The 13,712-nt window shown below is 35.5% G+C and overlaps 2 protein-coding genes across 5 annotated transcripts in view; both read left to right on the plus strand.

Annotated features, from left to right (window-relative positions):
- LOC128219854 (uncharacterized) overlaps positions 1 to 13,712 on the plus strand; it is a 68,147-nt gene that overhangs the window by 41,437 nt on the left and 12,998 nt on the right. The window lies entirely within an intron of this gene.
- Positions 1,358 to 11,607, plus strand: LOC128219855 (uncharacterized). 4 transcript variants are annotated; one of them, XM_052927980.1, is made up of 6 exons: positions 1,358 to 1,446; positions 8,064 to 8,131; positions 8,265 to 9,470; positions 10,053 to 10,098; positions 10,241 to 10,357; positions 10,849 to 11,607. In XM_052927980.1, exons 3-6 carry the CDS (start codon positions 9,189 to 9,191, stop codon positions 11,244 to 11,246), a joined length of 843 nt encoding a protein of 280 aa, XP_052783940.1. In that variant the 5' UTR covers positions 1,358 to 1,446; positions 8,064 to 8,131; positions 8,265 to 9,188; the 3' UTR covers positions 11,247 to 11,607. The 4 variants fall into 4 exon arrangements, with proteins under 4 accessions (XP_052783940.1, XP_052783944.1, XP_052783941.1 ...); XM_052927981.1 differs by lacking the exon at positions 1,358 to 1,446 and adding an exon at positions 2,848 to 2,924; XM_052927982.1 differs by lacking the exon at positions 1,358 to 1,446 and adding an exon at positions 7,629 to 7,647.

The raw sequence follows: 13,712 nt of genomic DNA on the forward strand, positions 1-13,712 counted from the left end.
ATCTTTCAAGTTAGTTTTGTTTTTAAATCCATCGAAGGTAAAACAGGTTTAAATATCAAGTAAATGGAAAATTTATTATATAATAAATCAAAAACATTGATTCTGAGACATAATATATCATATAGTCTCTGTTTAAATACTCTCTCACAGATTGACCGATTTGCCAATTTTTAAAAAAAGAAATTGTCTAGGAATGAGGCATTTTTTGCGTAAATATCTGGAAAACAGTGATATAAGATAAAACTATTAGATTTTCTACTCGGGTTTCTTCATCGTTGTTTTACAATTTGAACGTTGTGTACAATATTTAGAATTGCTGCATCCCCACTGATTAGCTGACTAGCCAAGGGTATGATGGACTTCGTGGAGAGGGAAAATTTATGCAAAAGATACAGTTTCATCAGTATTGTAATGAAAGATGCATTGTTATAATTTAATTAACATATCATGTTTAATGTTTGTTTTCAGTTATCAAAACTGTACATCGAATAAAAGTTCCTGATTTTCATTTTTGTGTAAAGTTATTATTCATTGAAAATAAAATAAAGTAAGAATTTACTTTTCATTGAAATATGACATTTTCGTTTAGTCTGAGGACTATTTTAAATCTGCTTTTATTCGCAATTTTGCTGCATTTCTTTATTAGTAAAATGAAAGGTAATTATATCCATGCATTCGCAATCGATATACTGTATGTAATAGCAGTAAGCCTTGACCATAACGGCCTTGTTTAAGCCGTCTATAAGTGACCCCCTTCAAATCTGTGTACAGTACACAGCCTCTGTGTATTCATCTTAATCTTATTAATGCTTTGTGCCCTCTTATCAGATCCCAGATTAGTATCCTGAGTATCCTGCTGTATCTGAAATGGACCCTAAAGGGCCCTAGGTCAATAAACAATTACACAGAAAATTGGCCCCAACTGTGACATCAGTGCAATTAGCAGGAGATGCACAGCGGGAGATTATAATGACACACATTCCTTAACAAGGCCCTTAATCAATATACAGAGGTTGTGTACAGTACACGTTTTTTGTTGTTTTTTTTTTTTTTTTTTTTTTTTTTTTTTTTTGGGGGGGGGGGGTGTCACTTATAAAAGGATTAAACTAGGCCTTTAACGTGTAGGCAGATGACACCTTTAAAGCCACGGTGTTAACAAATGATTGCGACAGACTAGTACTGTTTATCAATCTGGGTAGGCGTGGTAAACTTGTTATTTTACTACGTATCAGTGTAAATATAGATTATAGATTGGTCTGTGTTACATTATATCCACAAACCTTTGCAGAAAACGTTATGTAAACTGAACCCAATAAATCAGTCATGGCCATGAAAAGGTGGTATATAAAGACCCTGGAAAAAGAACTGTCTGCGCATTTGGCTTAGCGTTTATAAATTTGTAAGAAGAAATAATGGAGCAATTTAAAGATAAGCTCTACACTCAAGGTAGTTATTTACCATGCATCTGTATGTTTGTATCTTGTTCAGGGGTTATACGGAGAAAAGCTCCCCTTTGAAAATTGTTTTACTTTTAAATACCGCGTGTAGAAGGATAATACGGCATAGGACATTTTTTGGTACATGCTTAGAGAGGATCTCGTGGAAGGATCGCATTACAATTGATACAATGAGTTCTTTGATAATCGCTTAAAATATATGTTCGTATTCAAGAAGGAAAATAAAATCAATTATTAATTGCGATTCCTTTTAAAGGCATTTTAGCTAGAGCTTTGAAGTAATTGAAATAAAAAAAATGTGAAAGCTTTGGAATACAAACAGTTAAGTGCATGTAAAGAACAAAGCAAGTAAGAAGTATCACGCGAAAGCAGCATATTCATCTAACTTAAATGTACTGGTTGAAAAGCAGTTTCCGACGGAAAGCAGTTTCCGACAAATCGCTTTTTCGCGTACTTTATTATGATCTTCATAAAGAAGGTACTGAAATGCAAATAAATGGTTACTAAGCAATCAAACGTTGAAGTTCTTACCGAGACACGTAAGTAACTTTTATTATTATTTAAGGTTTAATGTTTATTTTTCATTTTGTACACAAACTTGCACGTGGGGAATCGTCACGCGCAGCGAATCGTTCATGCGTGTGAACCTAATTTGCATATATCTATGAATAGCTTCAAGGTTTTTCTAGATGGACTTATAAGAACGATTATCATTGTGTACATATTTGTGAACACTGTTGTCGTGCCAGTTTCACACTCACATTCATTTAAATGTATACAAACACAAGTTCCTATCAGAATTGAATCAAAATACCATTGTTATTCAGAGTTTGTCTGATTTTGAGAATGAATTGACTGTCGTAAAGTTAAGGGTTTAAATTTATAATAAAAACTGAACAAATTGAATAATATTTCTCGTAATATAGTCTTATATTTAGTATATGTAATAAAAGGATAATAGTACACACAATAAGCACCTTAAATCCGCCGCATTTTCGATTTGTCGGAAACTGCTTCTCATCACCAGCTAATCAGAACAGTGTAAGTACCCTCTTGGCGACCCTATTAAATATACTGTATGTGACGTTAAACATGTGTAAAATATATCGACAAGAGTAGCTTGAGCTGCAGTTATCTAAAATGTAAGCAATTTTAGTAGGGATTTAAACACGTATGAATTATTCAATAAACACTTGTATAAAACTGTCGTAAACTGCTTCTCAACCAGTATTCGTTGGATTTTAATAAACAAATTCATAAACCGGGAGTAAACCGGGGATAGCGTGGGGGAAATTGGCCGTGTTTTTACCCTCCAGGTGGCCTCGCAATGCCGAGTAAATGCGGTGGTCTTGTTTTCGCTCCGAAAATAGCGGGGAATGGACCTTACCTAGGTATCCCGGGGTGCTGGATGCATTTGGCGGGGATTTTACCAGCAGTTTGTGTTGATGAAGCTTGTCATGTTAACAGGTTAATGCGAGTGACTGATTGTGCTATATATTTATACTTAAAGATGCACTCTTGCTCCCAAATACGATTTACCACAATTAATAATATTATTTTAATATTCCAAAAAGGATGAAGAAATGTCGAAAACAATTGTTCTTTTGAAGGATACCGAGTTTAATTTGAAAGAAATAGGCATTCAACACGGTATTTCTACCTGATGAGACTATAGTAAACCACAATAAATCTTTTAGCATTCACCAATCATTTAATAGTTTATGCGCTTTCTGCTATTAAATACACGGTTACAATCTTGTTATAAGTAATTAATATTTTCTATAAATGCATTATTTAGTAAGTAGTTAAAGGTGTATCAGTCAAAATTGATGTTTGTTATACATTTATTTATATGTATTGGTTTTGAATAAGAGTGTCACTTTAATATATACATTGTATATTAATAAACGATAGTTTTTTCTTTGTTAGCTCACCTTAACCGTTGGCCGGGGGAGCTAATCGGATCGATGAATGTCCGTCGTCCGTCGTCTTTCGTCCGTCGTCCGTCCACACTTAGTTTGTTAACATTCTAGTGGTCACATGTTTGCCTCAATTGTCACGGAACTTAGTCAAGATGTTTGTCCCAGTAATTACTCGGACAAGTTTTAATATAAGTTATCAGGGATGAAAAACTTGGTCACATGACCCCAAAATAAAAAAAATCTTGATAACACTCTAGAGGCTACTCAAGTTCGAATATGGGTCATCTGGGGTCAAAAACTAGGACACAGAGCCCAAATATGGAAAAACCTCGTTAACACTCTAGAGGTAACATTTTAAGTTCAAACATCCTGGAAATTTGTCAGAAAGGTTGTTTCGATGATTTCTAGCTCAAGTTCGAATAATGGTCATCTGGGGTCAAAAACTAGGTCACAGAGCCCAAATATGGAAAAACCTTGTTAACACTCTAAAGGTAACATTTTAAGCCCAAATATCCTGGAAATTTGTCAGAATGGTGGTTTCGTTGATTTCAAGCTCAATTTTGAAGATAGGGTCAAAAATGAGGTCAATGAGTCCAAATATTGAAAAATCTTGTTAACACTCTAGAGGCTACATTTTCAGTCCAAACATCCTGGAAATTTGTCAGAAAGGTTGTTTCGATGATTTCTAGCTCAAGTTCGAATAATGGTCATCTGGGGTCAAAAACAAGGTCACAGAGCCTTAATATGGAAAAACCTTGTTAACACTCCAGAGGCTACCTTTTCAGTCCAAATTTCCTGGAAATTTGTCAGAAAGGTTGTTTCGATGATTTCTAACTCAAGTTCGAATAATGGTCATCTGGGGTCAAAAACTAGTTCACAGAGCCCAAATATGGAAAAACATTGTTAACACTCTAGAGGCTACATTTTCAGTCCAAACATCCTGGAAATTTGTCAGAAAGGTTGTTTCGATGATTTCTAGCTCAAGTTCGAATAATGGTCATCTGGGGTCAAAAACTAGGTCACAGAGCCTTAATATGGAAAAACCTTGTTAACACTCCAGAGGCTACCTTTTCAGTCCAAATTTCCTGGAAATTTGTCAGAAAGGTTGTTTCGATGATTTCTAGCTCAAGTTCGAATAATGGTCATCGGCGGTCAAAATCTAGGTCACAGAGCCCAAATATGGAAAAACCTTGTTAACACTCTAGAGGTATCATTTTAAGCCTAAATATACTGGAAATTTGTCAGAAAGGTTGTTTCGTTGATTTCTACCTCAATTTCGAATATGGGGTCAAAAACTAGGTCACTGAGCCCGAATGTTTAAAATTCTTGTTAACACTCTAGAGGCTACTTTTTCAGTCCAAATATCCTGGAAATTTGTCAGAAAGGTTGTTTCGATGATTTCTAGCTCAAGTTCGAATATGCGTCATCTGGGGTCAAAAACTAGGTCACAGAGCCCAAATATGGAAAAACCTTCTGAACACTCTTGATGTAACATTATCAGCCCAAACATCCTGGAAATTTGTCAGAAAGGTTGTTTTGATGATTTCTAGCTCAATTTCGAATATGGGTCATCTGGGGTCAAAAACTAGGTCACAGAGCCCAAATATGGTACAATCTTGTTAACACTCTAGAGGCTACTTTTTAAGTCCAAATATCGTGGAAATTTGTCAGAAAGGTTGTTTCGATGATTTCTAACTCAAGTTCGAATAATGGTCATCTGGGGTCAAAAACTAGTTCACAGAGCCCAAATATGGAAAAACATTGTTAACACTCCAGAGGCTACTTTTTCAGTCCAAATATCCTGGAAATTTGTCAGAAAGGTGGTTTCGATGATTTCTAGCTCAAGATCGAATAATGGTCATCGGCGGTCAAAAACTAGGTCACAGAGCCCAAATATGGAAAAACCTTGTTAACACTCTAGAGGTGACATTTTAAGCCCAAATATCCTGGAAATTTATCAAAATGGTGGTTTCGTTGATTTCTAGCTCAATTTCGAATATAGGGTCTAAAATTAGGTCACTGAGTCCAAATATTTAAAAATCTTGTTAACACTCTAGAGGCTACTTTTTCAGTCCAAATATCCTGGAAATTTGTCAGAAAGGTGGTTTCGATGATTTCTAGCTCAAGTTTGAACATAGGTCAACTAGGGTAAATCACTAGGTACCAGTGCCCAAATATTGAAAAACCTTGTTAACACTCTAGAGGTTACATTTTCAGCCCAAATATCCTGGAAATTTGTCAGAAAGGCTGTTTCTATGATTTCTAGCTCAAGTCTGGATATGGGTCATTTTGGGTCAAAAACTAGGTCACAAAGCCCAACTGTAGAAAAACATTGTTAACATCCTACAGGAAAATTTTAGCCCCAAATGTACTGGAAATTTGTGAGAAGGGTTGTTTCGTTGATTTCTAGCTCGATTTCGAATATGGAATCAAAAACAAGGTCACTGAGCCCAAATATTTAAAAATCTTGTTAACACTCTAGAGGCTACCTTTTCAGTCCAAATATCCTGGAAATTTGTAAGAAAGGTTGTTTCGATGATTTCTAGCTCAAGTTCGAATAATGGTCATCTGGGGTCAAAAACTAGGTCACAGACCCCAAATATGGAAAAACCTTGTTAACACTCCAGAGGCTACTTTTTCAGTCCAAATATCCTGGAAATTTGTCAGAAAGGTTGTTTCGATGATTTCTAGCTCAAATTCGAATAATGGTCATCGGCGGTCAAAAACTAGGTCACAGAGCCCAAATATGGAAAACCTTGTTAACACTCTAGAGGTGACATTTTAAGCCCAAATATCCTGGAAATTTGTCAGAATGGTGGTTTCGTTGATTTCTAGCTCAATTTCGAATATAGGGTCAAAAATTAGGTCACTGAGTCCAAATATTTAAAAATCTTGTTAACACTCTAGAGGCTACTTTTTCAGTCCAAATATCCTGGAAATTTGTCAGAAAGGTTGTTTCGATGATTTCTAGCTCAAGTTCGAACATAGGTCATCTAGGGTAAATCACTAGGTAACAGTGCCCAAATATTGAAAAACCTTGTTAACACTCTAGAGGTAATATTTTAAGCTCAATATCAGGGAAATCTGTCAGAAAGGTTAATTCGATTATTTATAGCTCAAGTTCGAATATGGGTCATCTGGGGTAAAAAACTAGGTCACAGAGCCCAAATATGGGAAAATCTTTCAGCTCAATATCTTGGAAATCTGTCAGAAAGGTTGTTTCGATGATTTCTAGTTGAAGTTCGAATATGGGTCATCTGGGGTCAAAAACTAGGTCACAGAGCCCAAAAATGAAAAAAACCTTGTTAACCATCTAGAGGTAACATTTGAAGCCCAAATATCCTGGAAGTTTGTTAGAGAGGTTGTTTCGATGATTTCTAGCTCAAGTTCGAACAATGGTCATCTTCGGTCAAAAACTTGATCACAGTGCTCAATTATGGAAAAACCTTGTTAACACTCTAGAGGTATCATTTTAAGCCTAAATATACTGGAAATTTGTCAGAAAGGTTGTTTCGTTGATTTCTACCTCAATTTCGAATATGGGGTCAAAAACTAGGGCACTGAGCCCGAATGTTTAAAAATCTTGTTAACACTCTAGAGGCTACTTTTTCAGTCCAAATATCCTGGAAATTTGTCAGAAAGGTTGTTTCGATGATTTCTAGGTCAAGTTCGAATATGCGTCATCTGGGGTCAAAAACTAGGTCACAGAGCCCAAATATGGAAAAACTTTCTGAACACTCTTGATGTAACATTATCAGCCCAAACATCCTGGAAATTTGTCAGAAAGGTTGTTTTGATGATTTCTAGCTCAATTTCGAATATGGGTCATCTGGGGTCAAAAACTAGGTCACAGAGCCCAAATATGGTAAAACCTTGTCAACACTCTAGAGGTATCATTTTCAGCTCAAATATCGTGGAAATTTGTCAGAAATGTTGTTTTGTTGATTTCTAGCTCAAGTAAGAATATGAGTTATCTTGGGTCAAAAACTAGGTCACAGAGCCCCAATATAGAAAAATCTTGTTAACACTCTAGTGGTAACATTCAAACCATTGAAGGTACCAACTTCAGACTTCATGAACTTATTTACAGTAAATTGTGATTTTTTTTGTGACGAGTTATATAAATCCAACCTAAATATAGTAAGAGTGATTGCGCTTTGTATCTTTAAAAAATACATATGTGTCATGTTTTTACACGCCTGTTTAAAAAGACTGGACATAGAATAGTTCCACCTATGGTGTATGGAAGGGCAGACAGGCACCATCAAGTATGTAGACCGATCAATTACTTTTGAACTCTTTGTCCAATCATGACCAAATTTGGTCAGAATGTATATGAACTTGTTTGAAAATTAGTAAAATTGTTGTAGTTTCCCGAGAGTTATTGCGCTTTAATTAGAGAAATAACCTTAAATTGCTCTTTTCCTATGAATAACTTTCTAAGCATTTGTCCAATCATCACAAATTTTGGTGAGAATGTGAATGGGCATTATACATCAGAGAAGGCAAATCCCTGTTATTGACCTTTAATTATCAACAAGTCAATAGCACAAAGTTTTACTCAGGTGAGCGATATAGGGCAATCTTGGCCCTCTTATTTTGATAAGAAACATGTTATAAAAAAAATACGATCGTTATGAAATCACTGCACACAATTATTTAAATCTTACATTTTTACTTACAGGTGAAATACATCGTTGAAGTGGACGGAAACGTTGTTTGACAAATCAAATAGATTATCTGTTACCACAAGTAAGATGTTCACGTGCAATCACATACATATGAATATGTGTTGTCATTTATTCATGCGCGTTGGTTCACGCGTCTTTTAATTTAACTGACAACAATGAATAATTATTACAATTTGATTATTTGGTTTTTTCAGGTTCGAGAATCACCTGCAAGAAACTTTATTAGATTTCACCTTTTGTCTTATTCTTATTCATTTATGCTGTAGAATTATTTTTCATGGTAGCAAACGACATGACCTTCATTATGAAGTAAACAAAAACATGTTTCCCCACGGCTCTACAATGTTGATTGCATCAAATTATACCTCTACAATGAATCGTTGCATATTTAAGTTTGATTTAAATTTTAGATGGCGATTGAAATTTATAAGCATTTATCATTTTGCAGTAGGATAATGCCAACATACATTAAATTAGATAGAAAGTAATTTTTGTTTCAATGTAACATCGCTATATTCTTCGGGTTGGTTTTGTTTACAATGCTTCCCTTAAAGGCCTAGTTTAAGCCTTCTATAAGTGACCCCCCCCCCCCCCCCATCAAATCGGTGTATAGTACACAGTACACAACCTCTGTTTATTGATCTTTATCTAATTGCCTTGTGCTGTCTTGTCAGATGTCTGTTCTGAGTATCCTGCTGTGCAGTTTTAGAGGTTTATTATAGAATTGGACTCTTAATGGTCCTGAGCCAATTAACAAATACACAGGAAATCGGTCTCTACTGTGACACTAGTGCAATTAGCAGGATATGCTCAGCAGGGGAGTATCATGCTAAACATTCTTTAAACTAGGCCTTTAAGCTCGATTGGAACGATACCCGACAGCTTTTATGGTCACTCCCGTGTCCGTTCCTTTAGCAGAAACTAGTACTGGCGTCCATTTTGAAAGGCAATGAGAAAGTATCCATGGTGGGAATTAAACCCACAGCTTCTTGGGTAAGAGGCCGGTTGGTTTGATGAAATTATACACTGTCGTACCTTGGGGAAACTTATTTCGGAGTATTTTCTATTGTGGGTGTGCTTAAGTTTTTCTTTGATATATTTTTATCTTTTAAAACATAATGGCATCGTTAACGATTATGAAGGTTTTTGCATTTGTTAGCATATTAATCACTTGCATCCTGTGTGTATCATTTGTATCAATAATAAGCTCATTGGCAAATAAAGTGAGTCAGAGAGCAATTAGGTATGCAACTAACATGTGCGTGTCATGTGATGATTTGCAAAGTTTCCCTGGATTCCCCGCTGTTGCATCTGAAGACATCGACAGATTACGGTCTGCGAATAACATGTCCTCATGTTGTTCTTTAACTAACGAAATTCTGAGGATTCAAATTCAGAAGGTACATATAACCTATTCGAAAGTAATAAGAACTCGTTGACATCTCTTTTTAAGTTGGCTAGAGCCTTGCAATGGATCATTCTTGACTTTTATACTCATATCATAAGCCCATAACTCAACAAAACACAAGGCCTTGATCATAAACTGTGAATATAAACCAATACCGGATACTAATGCTTGATTAAATAATAAATATTGGGTACAGTAAATGATGCACTATCATGTTTCATATATAATTTCGACTGACTGCTGAAAAATGCTGAAACAATAACATAAAGATATATCTAAGTTATACACCAATAACCTGCTTCAGCGCGAGTTTAATTCCAATCATGAGGGTAGTGGGTGAAGTCGCTATAATTTACCATGTTGTCAAGACATGTCATTTGAATGGCCTTGTCATTTATCCACACGCTATTTACTGAACCGTTAAGCTCCGCCTACTAGGTTATCGTTCCGATATGGCAGTTAATGTACAGACAACACAACAAAAATGCTCTCCAACATGTAGCAATTGCTTATTCAAACCCATTTTTACATAAACAACTGCAATTAACTGAATAAGTTTTTTTTGTTCATCTAGAAGATGGATGAGCAGGTTTACGAATACAACTCTGGTTTAGCTGCAGGTATTGAAAATTTAAACAATCCCTTCAGTATTGTGAATGAATTTATGGACACATTTAAACCTGAACTCTCTGGTACTAGCTTATTTTGTCCAGGCGTTTTGTTTCCACACTCGTTAGCCTTAAAAGTGGTTCTGTTTTTCAGAAACAATAACGAATATCTTGGGTAAAGACAACTGTGACTTAGTTCATCTGGACGAAAATGTGCCGCGAGCAAAAGTTGTTGGCGTTGTTGACCACGTCAGGTCTTCATTTCAAACTGGTATGACTATTCCGTGTTATATCTTAATCGAAAACTTTACCAATATACACAGTTTGTTTGGAAATGCATATGCATATGTATACGGTATGCGTATATGTGTGTATAATTTGAGGGTCATACAAATTTACCCACGTATTATGAAAGGAAAATTCACATTAGACAGTCGACTGGCATATCAGTCTGCTTGGGCTTTCAGAGAAAAGGGGAACAATAACACAAGTGCTTTAATTAATTGTTGCTTATCAAACATAAATGACTTTTCAAACAGATGAGTTTCAGCTTTGCAACACCTCCATGTAAGTCAAAGGTAGTCCGGTACCATATAATATAATGCGATGTCAAATTACGCGGGTAGCATTACTTTTTCTCAATTTAAAGGTGTATGTTTTAATTTTCTGCATTACGTACAAGTACTGCTCTACAGATATGATGCACACTTATGTACTGTATAGATAGGTTTAAAGTGAATATTTTAATTGTTATTGCCACAGACCTCCGGAAAGTTCGGTGGAAGAAGAACGGTGCTTCAGCAACATATGGGGATATAACACACTTGGAAGAAGAAGGAGAGATATTCATCAGACAGTCCGGTACATACGTTGTACTGTCAAAGCTAAGGATACATCGAGGTCCGTCTGCACCGTTTACAGACAACTTTTCCCACGTGTTGTACCGATTCTCACATAAGTATGGATCGGCAACTGTGCCCATGCAGAGAAACAGAACAATGTGCCACGCAAGTGATGATCAATACGATAGTTTCATATCAGCGGTTTTTCGATTTCACCAATACGATCGCATATCCATTCACACGACACACGCACAGAATTTACAAATCAACGACACGGAGAACTTCTTTGGTGTGTTCTTTACGTATGACATGTACTAAAGTTGCAAACACATTCTTTAGCGTTAGACGTACACATATATGAGTAAGGACGTTTTGTTTTAAGATATTTTTGGGCAATAGTTATAACCAGCAGAAAGTATGTATCAAGCGACTTATTATAAGATAATAATTATAACTGTTGTTTGGAGTTACATTGTCATAATGTGTGAACGTTCATAATAAATTGATCGAGTTGTTTTAAACAATAGCTTGTACTACCAAGATATTTTCTAAAAAACGTTAATAATATTAATTGAGAAGATGTCGTTTTTGTTCCTGCTGTTGATTTTGTAGATTTTCTATGTTAAACAAATCGTTTTCTTTGTTTGTCACTTATTTTTTAATAAAGCATGTACACTTATGTAACACATTGTCAATTCTTTCATAGGATTGACACATTGTTTAACAGCTCACTTAATCGTTTTTAATGAAAACCAAACTAACATTGAATCACTTGGTCTCAACATTTATCAAAATGGTAGTATTGCCTAAGGTCAACAGAAAAACCATCTTCGCTAAGGAGTGAAATGCATAACTGTATAATTTATATCCATAATGATAAAAGAAACAATTCATGTTCTAATCAATTTTCATTATTGTATTATTCTCAGATTAGGGATTGTTCGTTTCACATAAGGTCACATTTTGGTACCATTTTTGACATCGGTGAAGTCCGCCGCTTGGCGTCTGCGGCGACAGCAACACGTTCTGCTTGTGAAGAAAACAACTAAAATTCGGGTACAAAATTTTCATAAAAATGTTTGCTATGACCTATTCATCGACATTCCAAATCTAAAACAATATGGGCCATCTACAGTTAAGTCCAACTTACCAATTGAGTTCTACATATACGGATTTAGGTCACAATGTTCTAAAGACTATACGATAACGATTACGAAAACAATAGCGCAAGAACAATAGAGCTTCCCCTTGAAAAATCATAATAAAAAGAAAATAATAAAAGGATTCTTGTACTTGTCTCAAACGAAACCTACCATAAGCGTAACATAGTCCAAGGTTAACTGTGGAACAAAGTGTCCATAAGACCAATGACCTTAAACATGATTTATTTGAATCCATTTCTAGTTGTTTCACTGAGTAGGAACAGACAGTGTGACCTTTTTGAAAGTCAGATCAAGTCAGATCAAGAAAACGATACCTGGTGGTGTTTTAATACATGTCGTCTTGGACGAGAGGCTGCCTCAACTTTTCCTTTCAAGTTTCCACTTCCAGAAGGTGCAAGTTTCCTTCCAACTCTGGTTTCATTCTGATTGCTCATATACTTATCAACAACTTAAGAAAAACCGAATGCCTTACTGCTTCCTGTATGCATAATATGACCGCTCATTCATAACAGAGGGAGAAAGCTTGTAATAGAGTAAATACTTTAATAATAAAATAGCTTCCATCGTTTGCTCCCTTTCAATTTTGGTTGTGATAAAATTCAATGAATTCGAATACCCCTCTTTCATTGGAGTCTTGTATTATGTTTTAATACTAGTAATAGTGACTGACTATAAAGTAACAGCACCCATTATATTTACTTGATGCCCTATAGCTTGGACTTTGTCGGTGAAAATGGCACTGTTTTTCATCGCTGTTTCGATGTACGCTAGAAGCGAATATATAAGGCCTGTCTGTTATTTTCTGAACAGAAATGCACACATGTCAGAACCCGGTGATAGTGTAAGTGTTTAATTCTCAGTTTTCGGTTGCGGGTAGTCTATCTTTCTATTCATTTTCTTTATCATTATCATCTAAAGATAGCAGCCAGTAGAAATTGGTAGTCTTGAATTGAATATTCATACTCTATTTCTGTTTCTTTGTCTGTTTCAGGACAGCCACCTCTTCATGTATGTACAGCATTTTTTTCAGCATTTACAGTATAGCCTGCAACCAAACTGCTAAACATAAAAAAGGTTAATGGCGAAACCCTTAAAGGCTAATATGGTCCACATGTTCGAGGTTGATGCGTATATGAACAATCTGAGAATATGGAATAGTTATAAATAGTCTGCAACTAAACAAGGAGTTAACAAGATCACAATTGTCAACCAAAAAGCGATTACATTTTTCGGCGTTATTATTGCGTCATATAATGAACTGTTTCCGGTTTATTCAATTACTCTTTCTATTTTTTGCGTTTTCTTAGACTGATTTTTAATCCAACAAATTTACTGGTATATTTATGAAGACATTCACCACACACGTTATTATAATTTCATTCATTTTAGAATTAATGAAACTTCAAATAACAAGTGTGTTGATCAGTTCACGATCAGTTTTTTCACACGGGTGTTAGTTGTTGGTCCAAACGTTTATTTTCTGCAAGAAGTCGACTCAATATATTGAAAATTCCAAGCGACTTTTTTTAAGACCTACCCGAGCAATCATATCTCCGGCATGCTTTGAAATAGCCCTCGTAAATAGTAGGATATACAAAAGTGTGATGAGAACGTCGGCGAT

Source organism: Mya arenaria, chromosome 15, assembly GCF_026914265.1.
Source record: "Mya arenaria isolate MELC-2E11 chromosome 15, ASM2691426v1".
NCBI classification, from domain to species: domain Eukaryota; kingdom Metazoa; phylum Mollusca; class Bivalvia; order Myida; family Myidae; genus Mya; species Mya arenaria.